At 38.7% G+C, this 18,172-nt stretch overlaps 1 protein-coding gene across 2 annotated transcripts in view; it reads left to right on the top strand.

Moving 5' to 3' along the window:
• Positions 1-149: 149 nt before the first annotated feature.
• Positions 150-18,172, top strand: part of FZD3 (frizzled class receptor 3) — a 31,134-nt gene continuing 13,111 nt past the window's right edge. Inside the window, exons 1-2 of one of the 2 annotated variants that reach the window (XM_058164766.1) lie at positions 150-294; positions 8,589-9,057. In XM_058164766.1, the coding sequence (XP_058020749.1) occupies positions 8,869-9,057 (189 nt within the window). In that variant the 5' untranslated portion in view covers positions 150-294; positions 8,589-8,868. The remainder of the gene's footprint in view (positions 295-8,588; positions 9,058-18,172) is intronic. The other variant, XM_058164765.1, reaches the window with a different exon arrangement.

The raw sequence follows: 18,172 nt of genomic DNA on the forward strand, positions 1-18,172 counted from the left end.
GTTCTACCTAGTAACCAAGCGAGAGCGGCGGCAGGGATCGGTATTTCATTGGCTACTTTTTCCCCCTTCTTTCTTCGTCTTTCTCTCTCTCTCTCTCTCTCTCACACACACACACACACATTCACTCTTCTCCCCCCTCCCCGCATTCAAGACTCGTGAGGGGGCGGGGCAGAGTGTGAGGAGAAAAGGCGCGGCAGCGGCGGCCGTTGAGGAAGTTGTTCGCCGGCATATTGTACTCGATGGACCTGGAGCGGCGGAGGCACCTGAAGGAGGAGGAAAAGGAGCCGGAGGCAGGTACAGTAAACGGCGGCGGAGAAAAGGGATGGGGGTCTTTCATCCTCCTCCTCCTCCTCGTTCCTCAGCCACCTTAAAAAAGGAGGAGTCCTTAATTTTCTCCCAAAAAGAAGCGTGAACGCTCCGCTTTCTTTTTCTTTTGTGTGGAGACCGGTTTTTCTCTCGCCCCGTAGTAGCTGTCCGTCCGTCCCGTCCCCCGCCCCCCACCCAGCCAGTTGGACTACAGTGCCTAACATCCTCAGTCTCGGCAACCAAGGGCGGGTTGCCTTCTCATGCTCGCTCCTTTAGGACAATAAAAACGTGATCTCAGCCTCTCCTTGCGCGACCGAGGAGGTTGGAGTTAAAAGAGCTTGTAGGTTATCTCTCTCTTTCTCTGCCTCTCTCCCGTTTTCTTGGCCCCTTTTCTGGCTCTCGCGTATTCTCCCATATCTTCAGGTCAAAGTGGGCTTGGCATTTGAAAGACGAGATAAATGGAGTACATTACATACCTGATTATGCTCTTATCTTTGTAGATGGGGAGGATTAATGGAGGCTTTCGGTCTTTGTTTTCCCCAGTCCTTTTTCGTGTGTGTGTGTGTGTCCCCCCCCCCCGCCCCCAGAGGATATGAGGATGCAGTTACCTACATCGTGAAATATTAATTATTGCTTATTATTGTGACCAATAATTTTTTTTGAAGCTTTTTATATTTGACTGAACCTAGGCCTCCAAAGTGGCTGTCAAAAAAAAAATAATGCAAAAAGATTTTTAAAGTGATATTTAATTAAAGGTCAAATATTTGAATGTAACTGAGCTTGCTGTACAGAACCTCATTCTGGGGGGCAGAGGGGAGCAATTAAAGAAAACACAATCTTCTTTTTGATTTACTGTCTTGCCTCGCATATGTAGGCGGAAATAAGGAGGAATGTCTACTGAATTATTTTCACCAAAGATGTGTTTTGCAGGAGCTAGAAGTAATCCTGGGTCACAGTTGATTTAGAATAACCTTTTCAGATGGAGACTAACACTCCACTGAGAAATTGATATTCCAAATTATCAATAGTGCACAAAGAAAAACAGTGAGTTGCGAAAACAAATGCAATAATCCCTTTGCTTCTTACTCTTTCTCTAGAAGAAAGACAGGGGAAACCCTTTCTGTGGATTGCCTTTCAGTTTTACTGGTGCTGGAAAAGAAATTGTAGAGCAAATCCTCTGATCCCACAAAACAATTTTCCTATTTTTATGATTTCTTAATACTGCAGAAATGCTTGCTTCATTGTCCTCACCATAATTCTAGCAGCAAATATATTTTACATAACCACTTTAATTTTTCCCCAGGAATGATAGAAGCAAGTTTGTGCTTCATGGGAAAACTAAAATATTAAATATGCAAAGAAAATTTAATGCAGAAGGAGAAAATTACTAGTTAAATTTTACTGACTGCCATACAAGGCTTTGATTTGAGTACTAAGGAACATGTATGGGAAAGTTTTCCATTTCAGCAGATGATAGCATGGAGAGTGAGTTTTCTTTTTTTGTTTATGAGCTAATTCTTTAGAAGATATTATACGAGAAGCCTCTAAGCAAAGATTATTTAATGTGAATTATTATTTTTATTTCAATGATGCAATGAAAGATTCCCAAATCACTACTTTGTAAACTTTTGGCAGTTATAGACTCCTTAATAAATATTTGGAAATAATAGATTCCCAGTTAAACAAACACCTTCTCTTTCTATTTTCATCTGCAAAATGAAGACCAATTTTTTGATGAATAAGATCATGATTATAGTTACATTTGTGTATGCTTCCCTGTCCTCCTGTTTGAAAGCTATTTTAAGCTAAATTTTCAACCATAAAATCCCCAAATTAAGTATACCTTTTCAGTCTTAGATTATTTTGTATATCCAATGCCATATTATTTTTTAGCACAAACCTAATGGAATGATCTTCCGTAGAAATCTTTTGAGTACTAAGATGATAGGCAAATTGATCTCCACTCTATGTCTAAAATACTCATGTACTTCTATTTGTATTTTTCTTTTTGAATTACTTACATGAAATCACATTTGCGGTTAGCATCCACTTACAGACTCACAGTCACTTGAGATCTATTTGCTGTTGTTGGTTTTATGAATAATGGTGTTTGTATTGCTACTTTTGTCACCTGTATGCTTCAATGAACTTTTTTTCATCCACTGATTCATTTTCATGAACTAGCTGAACTTGCAGAGAATCTAGCATGGGAGGTGGGCACTGAGATGGTTAGCAGACTTTGGTTTAGGCTCCTCACTAGCACTGAGAATGGTGGGAAGCTTTAGCTAACAATCTGGTAGACTTCTTCAAACCACTGATTATGTGACACATCCACAATATGGGAATCATTGAACAATTTTTTTAGTGTTTTAAGAGATTGTGCTCTATTTTGTGCTTCTGCTTTCTTTTAGAAACGACAGTAGGTACAAGAATAGAACCTGAATAACAGAATTGGAAGGGACCTTGGAGGTCTTCTAGTCCAACCCCCTGCTCAAGCAAGAAATACTATACTGGTTCCGACAAATGGCTACCCAATGTCTTCTTAAAAACCTCCAATGGTGGATCACTCACAACTTCTGGAGGCACACTGTACCCCTTATTAACTGTTCTCAACCTTGAGAAATTTATCCTTAATTCTAGGTTGAATCTCTCCTTGACAGGTTTCTATCCATTGTTGTCCTGCCTTCAAGTACTTTGGAGAATAGGTTGACATCCTTTTTTGTGGCAACCTCTTACATATATGAAGACTGCTATCATGTCATCCCTAGTCTTTCTTTTCACTAAACTAGACATGCCCAGTTCCTACAACTGTTCTTCATATGTTTTAATCTCCAGTCCCTGAATCATCTTTGTTGTTCTTCTCTGCACTGTTTCTAGAGTTTGAATATCTTTTTGGTACTATGGTGATCAAAACTGGACACAATATTCCAAGTATGGTCTTACCAAAGCATTTTTAAGCAGTATTAACACTTCATGTGACCCTGATTCTATCCCTCTTGTTGATGCAGCCTAGGATAGATTAGTTTGATAATTAAGCAACCTGCTTTCTCTTTCCTACTTATGTCACTGATTGTTCTTTCACACTTAAATTGCAACTGAAATAATTTTCCAAGCTGGCAGTTTAGTGCTGAAACATTAAAAATTGTACCACTAACAACTGATAGAATGCATCTTCATCTAAGTTCCAGAGATAACATTTTCATTATTGTCGCTAGTGATTATATGAATCATCTCAGTAATATGTAGAAATATTGAGGTTTTTTCCTGAGTAGTTTCATGATCTATACTGTCATATATAATCTAAGTTGTTTATGTGCATGATTGTTGTATATGGAGTAAAGTGTGAGTGGCAACACAGTTTAAATAATTGTGATGAGATTAAAAAATCTGTTGGAATTGAAGTAGGAATATTTTATTTTAGCTATCAGTTCATATAATTTATTCAGCAGGGTGGTTGTTAGCCTCTATAAAATTTGGGCGTCTGTTTTTTTTTTACTATTGTCACCTATTTATTAATTTCATTTATTTATTTGCTTTTGAAGTGTAAGTAAAGTTGTTTGGAGATGAGAAGACTCTAATTTATGTAAATAAATATAAATAAATAAATGAAAGTGTCTAAGTTGTATATTTTTGAAGATCGTAAATGCTGAATCTCTCAGTAAAGCCTGAAAGCTTAATTTAATTGCCAGAGACCCTGTAGGAAATATCACCAAAATGTTTAATATGACAAAAATGAACATTATTAAATGTTCTGGAAATAATTTTATTAATTCTGTTTTAGTAGAAAAAATACCTTATATTTTTATCTTGATCCTATATACTTTTTGGCATGTAGCCATAGATATCTAGAGTGATGAAATATGTTCAGGACACAAACCCTGATGCTGTATTTCAATTGAATTACACCATGATGATGTGACACATGTTTCATCATTTGTTCTTATGGAAGTCTGTATATTGATTTGCAAGGTATAATCTTAAAACCAAATGTAATGGCCATACATAACAAAAGCAGTTTTGTTACAGAAACATGAATATAAATAATAGTAAATTACAGAAATTGTATTCTAACATTTGTGCCTAAATACCTGAAGCTGTATTAAATATGTTTAGAAATGAAGTTTTAATAGCAGATTAAAATTTGCATCTGCCCCTTTTATTTACTGAGATTGAGACTTGGCATACTGTTATACAGTTGATATAGATTTGCCAGCCAATGTGTTTGAGTGTGCCAACTGCCATCTTTTTGAGCCAGATTTGTTTTCTAGGCAAAAATTATTTCCTTTGGAGGAAAGAACCTTCATAAGTAAAACTGAGTTTTGAAAGGGATGGAAAAAGTAAATGCAACTAGAAAGTGAAGACTAAAGTTACCTTCCTCTGTTGTTAACTATGATTTCTTGGATGTTTCTGTAATTGGTAGAAGGCAGATTGGTACATTATCTTGAATAAATTCACAATAAATAATACATCAGTTTTCATCTATATATAGAACTTTATATTATGCTTGTTATTAAAGGCTACTAGCCATAATGGTAAATATTACCTGCTATTCCAAATTTCATTTTGCTCTTAAATACCACTTCCCATGAAGAAATGTTAGAAGTAAGGACATTCTTGGCTTCTCTGAATCATAGGATAGTAGATTAGATAATCCCTTTTTGCATCCTATGAGAATTCTTATTATTACCATATCAGGCTGACTATAGGAAATGAGGTTCTAATCAGATTCCATTCCTTATCCGCAGTCTGAAAAATGCTAAAACCATTATGAGAAGATATTTGTCATTCTTAAATTTTTATGACTATATTAGTAAAAGCATGTGTTCTTTACAGATAATTCCTTTATGAAACAGTGCCTCTGTTTAAAGACCAGTCCAATACAAGTCAGCTTAGATATAAGGTTTCCTAAAATAGATTCTAAACTGGCGCAAGAATCCTTCACCATATATACCTTTACTATATATATAAATACTAGTTTTCTGTTTAAACAGTACTAATTATGTTTGAACATGAGCCTCACATGAAAATCAGCGCCCTCTCTGAGCTGTGGCTGCAGTTCAGCTCCACCGCGCATGCGCGCATGCCTCCTGCCGGCCAGCTGGTCTTTGGGTCTCTGCCACGGAGGGCCCATACACAGGGAGCGTGCAGGGTGTATATGCGGGGTGGCGCACGCATGCGGGGGCGGGGCACATGCAGGGAGCGTGCAGGGTGTATATGCGGGGCACATGCGGGGGTCCGTGCGTGCATTGCATTTGGGTCCTTTGGCCACTCAGTCCGGAAAAGGTTAGCCATCACTGCCCTAGTACATGTAATATTTATAGTGAAGGGACTATTTAGTATTGAGGACTAAATTTCAGAGGAACATCATTCTATCTCCAAAGTTATGTAAGAAAATTGCAAACATAAGAACTAACATTTAATCTGGTTATCTGGTTTCCTGTAGTGACTTACTAGATAGTTTTTGAAAATGCAGCAAGCTTGGGAAGAAAAGTATCCTTTGCTTCTTAAGAAGTTTTTCGTTTGAATTCTCATATTAGATATCCAATAGTACAGAATTTGCACAAAGTAGATAGAATTTTTATTCTCTGCCTATATTAGGATTCCTATAATAAAGCTGAATTGTGAGGGATTCAGGACAGGTAAGCATTGCATCACATATTAAATTATGGAATTTAATGCCATATGATAGAGATAGTTTCATATAAACAAATACTATATTCTTATCATTTAATTATGTTTCATGTTTCCCCTGTCTTCAGAATTCTACGTTTAGTACCTTCATTGTGTTTCTTCCACTTTTAGATTTGCTTCCCTAATATAGGGAAATTATTATTATGTGTGGGTAATCTACAGATTAATCTACAGACTGGGGAAAAACCTAACTAAATGATGAGAATGTGGTGTTTGGTTATATAAAGCTATCTTGGTCATGTTTTATAGAATTCATGTTGATTTGTTCTAACCTGCAAATTCTGCTGGAATTGAATTATTCAATTGGCATATTGCTTAATATTCTCTGCAATAGCTATGGCTCTATTTCAATTCTTCAATAGCAAGGGTGTCAAACTCGTGGCCTGTGGGCCAGATATGCTGGCTACACCCCCTTGTTTTAGTGAAAGGGAAAAAGTCACAATATGTCATGTCATGACAATGTGACGACACGAGTTTGACACCCCTGTTCTATAGTCTCTGCAATTCCTTTGCTCTCCAGGTTGTATTTCACACACACAGTTAGTTATTACAAACAGTCCCTTGAGTTATGATCATAATGGAGCCTGCCCATCACTGTCATAACTTGTGATGGCCATAAAGCAGGTCAGTCATATGACCAATCCAATTTTATGACTTTGTTAAGCAATGTTGTAGTTTTTAGGTGAATGCTACAGTAGTTAAGCAGACCAATGGTTTGTTATGGATGTGGTTTGCCAAATGCAGAAGTAAATGTTGGTTTTTGGCAAAATCATAATAAAACTTGGTCACATGACCATGGGATGCTGCAAAGGGCTGTAAATGGTGTCCAGTTGCTGAGCATCCTAAGTTACAGTCATGTAACCAATGGGGGGGGACCTTCAGAACTTTGAATCTAGGTCATAAATATCCCTTAGAGTAAATGATCACTTGTAAGTCAAAGACTAGCTGTTTTCTAGCTTCCTTGTCTCAAATTGCTCAAATCTATGCACATTTTCTTTATCTAGATCCAAGTGCATTTTCCATTTAGCTTTTCCTTAATGACTTTACTGCTTCATATTTTAAGCCCCAATTCTTCTATGGTTACATCAGATATAGCATACATCGGCTGGATCATTTGGGTCACAGTTTAAACTGCTTCATTAATATTTTTAGTGTTTTAGCCACAGTTGTCTTGTTAATTTGATTCAATTTTGCCAAACATATTCTTTTGGTTTCTTTCATTTGGTCTTTGAATTCCCAACTAGGTCTTGATTAGCTAATAGTATTTGCAGTTCTTTAGCAGTTTTTTCTCCTTGTTCTTCATTGAAATCAGTAGTCTCTTTACTTTCTACTGAATGTTGCTCACTCTGCAAATTGGTATTATTCATAGTTCTGAATAAATCTGAATTTGTTTTTCAATTGTTTCCAGTTCAGTATTAATAAAAAATTGTATTTCAGAATTACACACTTTTGGTCCATACATTATTAATTACTAAATGAAAATGTCTTTTTTTCCAAAGCTGGTACATTCACTTTTGAAATCTGCATTTCAATGGTTCTGATTGGTAGAAACATTCCATAATTGACCAGTTTTCTTCCTTTGACCAAATTCTTTGTTTTTTATTGCCTTCCAGTAGTGTGTCAACTCCACATTTAGTTGCCTAGCTGGGGGAATTGAGCCTTATAGCACGTTTGTCAATGAATACCTAGGAGCCATAGCATCCAATGTGACTTTTGTTAATCTGGGCAACAGTTGATCCAGCGTGAAATTCAGATTATGTATTCTTATGGCATTGAATGGGGGGGGGCGAGGTGTTGGAACAGATTTAGTCTGATTCTTCAATTGATATGGTTGCACCTGTTCAGCATAGCCCTTCCACTAAAGCACCCCAGCCCTTCCACTATGATGAAGTACTATACCTTTGGAGGGGACTTTTATTTATGATTGGTCACATAGTCAACCCAATGTTTAGGCTGGATTTGGTATTTTTATTGAGTGCTTCCCAAGGAACTGGAATAGACAAATGTTTGATAGTGTTAGAGATATCATTGCACGATTGCAAGTAATGTATCTTTCATATATTTGGCATACATCTAATAAGCAATTAAGTATTTTATTTATTGCATTTCTATCTCCTATTTATTTAGAAGTTGATGGGAATGTACATAGAAACCTCTTTATTTATTTGTATCCCACCTTTATTATTTTTACAAATAACTCAATGTGGCAAACATATCCTATTTTCCCCACAACAATCCTGTGAGGTGGGTTAGGTTGAAAGAGAAAGACAGACCCAAGCTCATTCATCTGGCTTTCATGGCTAAGGCAGAAGTTCAATTCACGGTCTCTTACTTTTAACCTGATGTCTTAACCAGGCACCCAACTGGCTCTTTTATATCAATTATAAAGTTTCTCCTCAGATTGTATAAATCTTTCACCTTTATATCAATTATATCTCTATGACAACCCTATGAGTAGATTGGGCTACAAAAGAATGATTGCTCCAAAGCCATTCTTTGTGTTCCATGGTCAGAACTTGAGCCTATGTCTTTTTAATCTATGTCCAGTACTAGTTTGAACTTTAATAAAGTATTTATGTTCTTATTCTTAGATTATTAATAGAAGAAAAAAGGCTGTCAACATGGAGTCTGTCTGGGAATGCGGTTAGTCAATAAGTTATGATGATACAGTACAACTTGCACGGTGGTATGGAAGAAAAAAACAAGACAAAGTATCTTAGTGTTTTGGAAATAAAAGTATTCTACTGGACTATGCTAAAACCTATTAGTGTCAAGGGTTATTCAGTCTCTGAAGAACTTTAAGATAAAAAGTTGAAATATCCAGCAATGTCTGATAAATAATTTGGAAACCCTCATGACTGTTGCAGAAGAATGGCTGTAATTTGGATGATCCATTATCTTTGGCTTTTGGCAGTGCTAGCAAGATGCAGCGGTGGCCACAGCCTATTCTCATGTGAGCCCATAATCCTGAGGATGTGCCAAGATCTTCCGTACAATACCACATTTATGCCTAACCTTTTGAATCATTATGATCAACAAACAGCAGCTCTAGCAATGGAAGTAAGTATTTACATTCAAAATATAAATCACTACAGTTGTTCAGAATTACTAACAAAAAGCAATTAAATGTATTTTCTACTTTTTTGCTATTTGGGGGTATTTACAAAGCATGAAACCTTCATAAAGGGTCATCACATGTAATTCTCTGGATCCAGAGGGTTTTATTAATATATAAATTTGCTTTTTATATTAACCTATGAGTGATGAGAATTCTTTAAAATAAAAATATATAACGTGGATAAAAGTGGCTGTTATAGATTAGTGCAGTAACAGTGGATCTTGAATCCGCTTTATTTACTTTCAGTAAACTGCTCATGAGCAGTTTTTGATCTTGAGAAATTATAGAGTTAACCAAATAGATTCTGTGCTTTGGTAGATCACATGCAATTAATAATTTATTGGTAATCTTTACAAAATAAATATTCTTAAAAGAATATATTTGCAACTAGAGAAGCTTTTTGAAATTTTCATGGGGTTGTAATTGAGGGTGCAAAGATTCTTCTGGACATTTTAACTTATAAGATGATGAAAGTGCTGATGGGGAAAAATGTAGGGGAAGCATTATACATGTTGAGAGAGACAAAATAAAACATACTGAGCTATATCAAATGGAAAATGAAGATATATCTAGTGCCTCATACCCTTTTTTGTAGTTCATTAATCAGATCTGCACTCTTTCCAAGAAGGAAGGAGAAATGAAGGAATCTATTATTTTTTTCTAATATCCTTCTATAGCTGTTATAATGCAGACCAATTCCATAAGCACTCTTTCTACACAAAATGAATGGTGTAATCTGTAAGAGGTAAGGCAAAACTACCTGTTTCTGAGCTAAAGACAATGATTATGTAAATATAACTCATCCACTTCCCAAAGCTATCAAATATCTGCCAAATATATATTAATTTATAAAAATTACTGGAAGAAGCCTAGATTTTAAATTCTGCAGCATAAATGCATAAAGTCTCTCATTCCTTTGACTTGCAGTAGCCAATGTAATGTTCAAGGCTTTACTGTTAGCAATATTTCCAAGTACCGCTTGGGCATCCTCTGCCAAGTCTAGACAGGAGCTAAATTAAAAATTTCAAGTCTGGAGATTGTGATTTACTTCTGTCTCTAGGCATGAATCCTGATATAATTTAACTTTAGTAAAATGATGTCTGCCCTCCAGTGCTATTTTCTTTTGCTCTTCTTCCTGTGTACTCTCAGAATCAATTCTGGAAGTTCAAAAGACCCTCTGAAGTAGAATTTAAGAACGTTCAATTAACCTGAAATTGTTTCCAGGTGGAAAAATACTGGAATCCGTTTAAAGACCTTTTGGTATTTTGCCTATAGAAGGCTGATGACAGTACTTAGCTTGTTTGCCCTCATCTTTAAAGAATACAGGCCTATATTTACCTGATGCGTGGTACTTGGTTCCATGAGAATTATTACATTCAGTCAAAATGAGATACTCAGATATAGATTATATAAAATTATAAATGGCATTTTTCTATAAAAATGCCACCAAAATTCACAATATATAAGCAGTAAACATAAACATTGTGAAAGAATATATTATCATCTACTCTTCTAAGATATAGGGAAAAATTGAATTTGCAGTATAGAAACTTAGTGGAAAAAATGTGCCTGAAGAATATGTATTTTTCTTCCATGCTTAGTCTTGTCTTTGTAAAACATCCAATTCATTATGAAATTTGAGATTTTACAAGAGGTAAATACTAGGTTTTGGCACAATAATATTGTCATTTCATATCAACCAGTCAGTACTGACTGATGTTAAAATTGTATTATCCACATTCCCTCTAAAGCACTTTGTATACACCATATCAGCTTCCCTTTAATTCTTCTGCATTTTCCCCCTGAGCTTGTATTTTCTGCAGGCTCAGAAAAAAGATGCAGCCCCGCTAAGGAGGTACTGATTGGTAACGCATGTATACCCTCATTTATTCTGAAGCAGCTTTTTTACTTTTTATTAAAGTATGAATTAAATTTATATATTGAATCCAAAGTAATCCACATGATATATTAGAATAGAATAGAATAGAATTTTATTGGCCAAGTGTGATTGGACACACAAGGAATTTGTCTTGGTGCATATGCTCTCAGTGTACATAAAAGAAAAGACACGTTCATCAAGGTACAACATTTAAAACACAACTGGTGGTCAATATATCAATATAAATCATAAGGATTGCCAGCAAAAAGTTATAGTCATACAGTCATAAGTGGAAAGAGATTGGTGATGGGAACGATGAAACGATTAATAGTAGTGCAGATTCAGTAAATAGTCTGACAGTGTTGAGGGAATTATTTGTTTAGCAGAGTGATGGCCTTCGGGAAAAGACTGTTCTTGTGTCTAGTTGTTCTGGTGTGCAGTGCTCTATAGCGTCGTTTTGAGGGTAGGAGTTGAAACAGTTTATGTCCAGGATGCGAGGGATCTGCAAATATTTTCACGGCCCTCTTCTTGATTCGTGCAGTATACAGGTCCTCAATGGAAGGCAGGTTGGTAGCAATTATTTTTTCTGCAGTTCTAATTATCCTCTGAAGTCTGTGTTTTTCTTGTTGGGTTGCAGAACCGAACCAGACAGTTATAGAGATGCAAATGACAGACTCAATATTATTCCAGTACAGATTGAAATTTGATTGCTTGTTATATCTTACAATTTAGACAGTTTTTTCCCCCAAAGGTTCAGATTTATTTATAACTTTTTAAATCAAAATCCTTAAGCTTTGACTGATAAACATTTACATCTATTGAAAGGGTTATAGTTTATTTTCCATCTTGTCCATTTTGGTAGCTTTGTGTCCCTTAAGTTTTAATAATTGAGGCTGTAAAAAGCACCTCATTGGTTTTTGAAAGATAAGATACTTTGTGACTTCTTTATCTAAAACATTAGAGCTGCATTTGTATTAGTCCATTTGAGCTGTCCAGTTTGTATAAGCAGGCTAGGAGCTGTCCATCTGCATTAGTACTGTGAATTGTTAATTTAATCCTCACTCCAGTGGTGGGTTCTAAATTTTTTTACTACTGGTTCTGTGGGTGTAATTAGGTGGGGGGAAGATGACTGAGTGGGTGTGGCCAACTTGACATCATTCACACACTCAGTCACATGACACCCCCCCACCAAGCCATGCCCACCGAAACTGGCAAAAATTTTGTGGACTTTTTGACACTTTTTTTTTTGACACTCCGGCCCCATATTCAGGTCAGGATGTGGTGGGGTGGCAGTGATCATCTCGGTTTTCCCTCCGTTGCCCTTCCTGGCCAAAAAGCGCCCCTTCTCGCCTCTGACGGACCTTCCCCGTGGTTGCAACTACAGCACCCCACTCCTGATGGCGCACTGAGCCAGGCTAGCCGAGTCCCGTCCATGAGATGAGCGTGCAGGAAAAAGGCTTCCCTCTGGACCTCGGGGGCAGAGTCACCAAGGACATACCTAGGCCCCAAGTCAAGAGTGTGACCCTGTTTCCGCTGCCCGCCAGCCACGGCTTTTCAGCCAGGAAGGGCAACGGAGGGAAAGCACGAAGCAGCTTCCTTCTCACCAGCTGAGTGAAGGCTGGGAGTGGGGTGCAACACACTGCAACTGAGCCCGCTGCTCAGGGTAGCAAGCTCACCTACCGCTCAGACAAGCCGAGGAACTGCGGGGAGCCTCTGCGCCATTTTCAGGCGCCCAGCTTACTGGATTGCCCCAGTCCCTGTCACGGCTCCAATAGTGGCGGCTTTGGGAGATGCTGGCGACACAGGCGCGGGCAAAGGCTGGGAGGGGGGTGCAACACGCGGGGGGGTGAGTTCGCTCCCCTTTGCCTCTCCACACTTATTTACCCATCCCAGAGAGCTCGGGCTACGCCTCCCTCCGACCTGGCCACCTTCCTTGCTGCTGTCACTCCTGAGTGAACTCTTCCGTCTTCGGCTGTTGCAAAGAAGCGGCAGCTCTGGGTGCACCATGCCCGCTTCGTTGTCTTTTTGAAAGATAACGAACAGCGTGGTGCACCCAAAGCTGCTGCTTCTTCGCAGCAGCCAAGGACCTCTTCCGCTTGGAGCTCCAAGCTATGGGGAGGGGGGATGGCTGCAACGCTGGCAGCTTCAGGGGGCTCCTTCCTTCAGTGGTTTGTTTTCTTTTACCTCGTCTAGGCAGCTATGCCAACTTTGTCCTTAAAGGCTGCTCTGTGCCTTTTGATCTTTCTCGGGCATAGAGAAAAGCGACCCTGTGAAGGGACCAAGCCTGCTGCTGAACTTGGAAGCCAAGAGACTTCTTTTCCACCCAGCCGCTGGCGCAGGGTGCAGAAAAGTTCTTCAGTCGCTAACCCCATCTTCGCAGCTTTCTTCTCACCGGCTGAAGGACTTTTCGGTGCCCTGCGACCAGGTGGCTGAAAGGCTTCTTTGCCAGCCAGCTGCTTCCCAGCTCTGGTCAGCTTACCATTCAATGGTCGCATCAGGTGAGCAAGCGAGCAGTGACCGGGCAGGGGTGAAATGCTACCGGATCGGACCGGATCAGCCGAGTAGGTAGCGGAGATTGGGGCTGGTTCGGAGAGCCGGTAGCAATCTCTAGCTGGCCACGCCCCCCAACCAATATGTGGCCCGCAGCCATGAGTGAAGGCAGGCAAGCGGAAGGCCACATGGAAGGCAGCCCTGCCATGCAGGGAGAGGATCTATAAAGTAAGCCAATGCTGGCAGTGTGGGGGAGAGGGAGACCCACTGTACTCAGCCTCAGGGGGGTCCTGCAAGGCTCGCTTGCCTTTTGGGCGTGGCATGCTCGACTTTTGCGCTTGGCTTCTGCGGAGCCTTTGGCTGACTGCTGCCCACTTGCCTTCCCCCCCACCCCACCCTGCATGTAGCCCATGATGGAGAACGTACCGCTTCTGGGCCAAATCACCCACCTTCGGGTTCCTGAAGGGCAGGGTGTGCTCTGCTGCTTCCGCTGCCGCCACCATTGGCACCATGGCAGCACAGGAAAACTCCATGGTGCAGCGCAGTTCTGGGATTGGGGGGGGAGCCCAGGCAAGCTCTGCTGCTGCTGCTGCTGCTGCCGGGAGCATCCACGTGGGAGAACTCCCCAGCGCAGCGCACTTCTGGGATTGGTGGGGAGCCCAGGCAAGCTCTGCTGCTGCCACGCTGCCACTGTTGCTGCTGCCAGGAGCATCCCAGCAGGAAAACTCCCCGGGAAGGGCTCTGTTTAGACCAGGTTGTGTGTGTGTGTTTGCGTGTGTGAGAGAGAGTGAGACACAGACAGAAAGAGAAGGAAAGCGGAAGGGAGAGAGAGAAAGAGAAAGAAAGAGGAAGGGAGAGAGAGAGACAAGAGAGAGAGAGAAAGAAAGAGGAAGAAGGAAGGAAGGAAGAGAAAGAAAGAGAGAGAGAGAGGGAGGGAGGGAGGAAGCTTATGACCACAATTGTGCCCCAAATTTTGGTTGCTAAGCAAGTTTCACCACATTTTACAAGTTGGCCACACCCACCCTGTCACATGACCACCAAGCCACGCACACCAGGCCACGCCCACAGGACCAGTAGCAAAAGAAATTAGATTTCACCCCTGTGACTGGGGGACTGGTTCAGGGGCATGCCCAGGCTGCCGTTACTACCGGTTCGGAGAACTAGTCCCTGAAGTTACTACCTATTCAGTAGAACCAGGCCAAACTCGTAGGAACCCACCTCTGCCTCCCTCCCCCAAAAAGATACATGTAAGTACAATTAATTTTCTCAAGAGGACACATGAAAAACTGGAACTGTGTGGAAAGCCACTGCCACAACACTGCCCCTCCTCCTACCACTGCCCTACCACCCTGCTGCCACTCCCATGAGCTGGACAAGGATGGCCGGATTTGGCCCATGGGCCATAAAATGCCCAGGTCTGATCTAAGCATATTGCCTTTATTAGGAATCTGTGTTAATTGGTTATATAGTTGCTTTGCTTCTGTTACTGCTTGGGTTTTGTGATATTTTTATTATTTCTGGAACAGTTGGTTCCTTCCTCAATCATTTCTCATGGTTTTTGCTTGTCTTATGCTATTATCAGCTTCCTGAACTCAGTGCCCTTGAGATACCTTGTTATTCCACTTTCCATCTCCCTCAGCAAGCTGAATTGTAAATAAAATATGAAGATTTTATTTCCATAATACATACATTTTGAAGCAATTTTATATTTAAATGTTAGCTTTGTTTTAAAATCAATGAGTTAAATTTCTTAGTATTAGAATTAATTCAAAATGCTTTTTAAAGTCCTTTTGGGTTATATTCCGCTAGTCGTTGCAGACTCTAGGGGGCGGTATGTCAGAGCCATTGAGCCCACACAGTCCAAAGACATTTTCATGGTCAAGTGGCCAGCATAATGTCATGGAGCACTGAAGTAGTACCTATTTATCTATTCGCATTTGCATGCTTTCAGACTGCTTGGTTGGCAGGAACTGGAGCGAGGATGGAAACTCAGCCCATCATGTGGTGCTTGGATCTTGAACCTGGGCTGCCGGCTTTCCAGATGCCCAATTCAAAATGTAGGAGAACTGAATAAGAATATAATTATTTTATTGAAAATCATGAGAAATGTGCACTGCGATTTTAAGTAACCCAATAGAGTCCTCCACAAACATCTCCCCAAAATACTATAATTTTTCAGTTCAAGTTTGCTGCGTAACTAACAGCTGAATTTCAACAGCAAACTATTAAGAAATGGAGATATAGTTTTCTATTGCTTTTCTTTTAAGCTTTACATATGCATCCAAAATGTCCCTAAATCCCAAAAGTTTCCCTGTTACAATGGAAATGTGAAAATGTGGGAGTTTCAGTGGAGGACTTTTAAATTATCTGGAACCATAATGAAAATCTTTAATATTATGATAAAAGCCCTGTCTACATTTTTCCTTAGTTATTAATCTCTTTAAAGCTCCAACATATGAGTTATTGGAACTGCAGGAAAAATAGTTGTTATATCTGGACTTAAGTGTTAAATGTTGCCATAGATTTTAGGGGCAACTTTGCTATTTCATAGCATGCAGACCTGTTTAGTGAAGTGCAGGATTTTTGAATTATTATTATTCCAGCATAACTCCCTGATAAATCAGAGTAAAAAGGATTTGTGTTTCTATTTGCCATGATTGCATATTTCAGGGTATCTTTGCCTCTCCTGTATATGGTATCTCTGAGTATATTAGCAAGACCCTTTTTCTTTGATAACTGTTCCTATGGTTACCGGCCTTTTGTAGTGTGACAAAGGTTAGTGTTCTGATTCTCATGAGCCAAATTATACCCTTTGACTCTACCCTTTTCACACTTCAGACTAAGCTTGGCCTGTGGTAGGCTTGAAATCCTATAAATGCAATGTTCCCATGGTAATAGGTATGGAACACTGAAAGGAGGGGTAAGATTGGGAATAGAACATGCAAACTTTATTAATTTGAATGTAAATAATGGAGGAAGACTTTAAGGTTTTAAGGTTCAGTAATTGATTAGTAGAAAAGAACTTTTTCCAGGTTATAAACTTGTTTCTGTTTTCTATTTCTTGATTTGGATTACATTAAATTGTTCATGTCAAAGGCGGTGATCAACAGTAAAACAAGTGTTAATCTGAGTTTCTGTTTAGTTTCTAATTTTGCAAAGCTTTCAACTGAAATTCAGAATACATGCAATTGAAAGGAGGAAGGAGAGAAATTTTGCTTGCCTACACATGAGCAGTTGCCATGCATTCAAGAGGAATTATCCATAAGAAATTTGAATTAATTTATATTTTGTACATTATATAATTGATTGTGAGCTACTAAAGAAATGTGGGCAGTTGTATTTTTTGGACTCTATATTTTGACATTTTCTCTCTTAGAGGAAGGACAAAGGAAGTAGAATATCATGCTACTGGATCCAGTATATGAATATTCCCTCTAATCTGTTTAAAATAAATATAAGCATAGGCAAGAATCCTATTAAAATACAATTCATTTTTATTAAAAAATAAAGCAGAAGAGGTACATAAACTCTAACTTGAAACTGATTATAATGGAGCATACTAATTAAAAATGTAAAGAGAAAAACTATTTGAATAAAGCTCCCTTTGCCCTCTTATAGAAGCAGCCTTTTGCTGCTAGCTGCTTTTATATATATGCTTTTCTTCGCATGATATATATTTATTTTTTTTAATTTCAAGCTAAAAAAGGTATTCTTAAAATATTCCTTCTCTTTCTCTCCCTTATCTTCTACTATTTCGTATTGTTGACCCTCTCCCCCCATTAAACTTGTTGACCCGTGCTGTTTTTGTAAGGATTCTATACTGTAATAATTTCTGAAATTTTAGTTCATAATATATTGCTTTTGCTTCAAGTTAAAATCTGGTCATTGAGTTAATGCTTTTCCTAAATCCTGCATTTAAAGTACTGAAGGAGTAAGAGACTGATAGAATTACTTTCTGCATAGTTGGTTATTCAGAATTTGCATTACTCTAATACTATGCATTCATTGGGAATATTGCCCGTCACTGGGCGTGCTGACAGCTTGTCTTCCAGTGCTTTTTATGTCTAGACATTGTATAACAATATTGGGATATGAAATTGAGATGCTGCCTACATCCAAATAATTCTAGATACCATACATGTTATTACATCCTCAAAAATTCTGAAACGACCAAACTAAGAGGGAATTATTTGTTCAAGCACCACTAAATGAGTTTTTTTGTTAGTCATTTCAGTCAATATTCTAACCCATTATCAGTACAGTATTTTCTTCATCTATGTCTGCATTTGTATCATATTTGTTTTTCAAGCAATATTCAACTGAGTATTATTGCCTAATTTTCTTTTATTTTCCCCCACCTCTTTTCTCTAAGTTCTCTACGTAAAAATGATACTGGACTGAATACACTATCTAAACATTTAATATTTGTATCTGTTTTCTAAAGAATTCTTAACCTGAACGTGAATTCTGGTTTAATACATATATTGCCAAAGAAGGGTAGAATCCTTCGTACTTACGTTAAAATTATTTTCTATCTAGAGTAAGCTGATATTTTAAGTGTCCAATATTTTAGATGTAACATTTCAGTTAATTTGGACTGAATATACAGCATTGAATAGTTGGGAGTATAAATCCAGTACTGCCCAAAATGTAAGAAGTTACACACATACCAACGAAAGGAAGTTTGT

The sequence above is a fragment of the Ahaetulla prasina genome, chromosome 1 (genome assembly GCF_028640845.1).
Source record: "Ahaetulla prasina isolate Xishuangbanna chromosome 1, ASM2864084v1, whole genome shotgun sequence".
Lineage (NCBI taxonomy): Eukaryota > Metazoa > Chordata > Lepidosauria > Squamata > Colubridae > Ahaetulla > Ahaetulla prasina.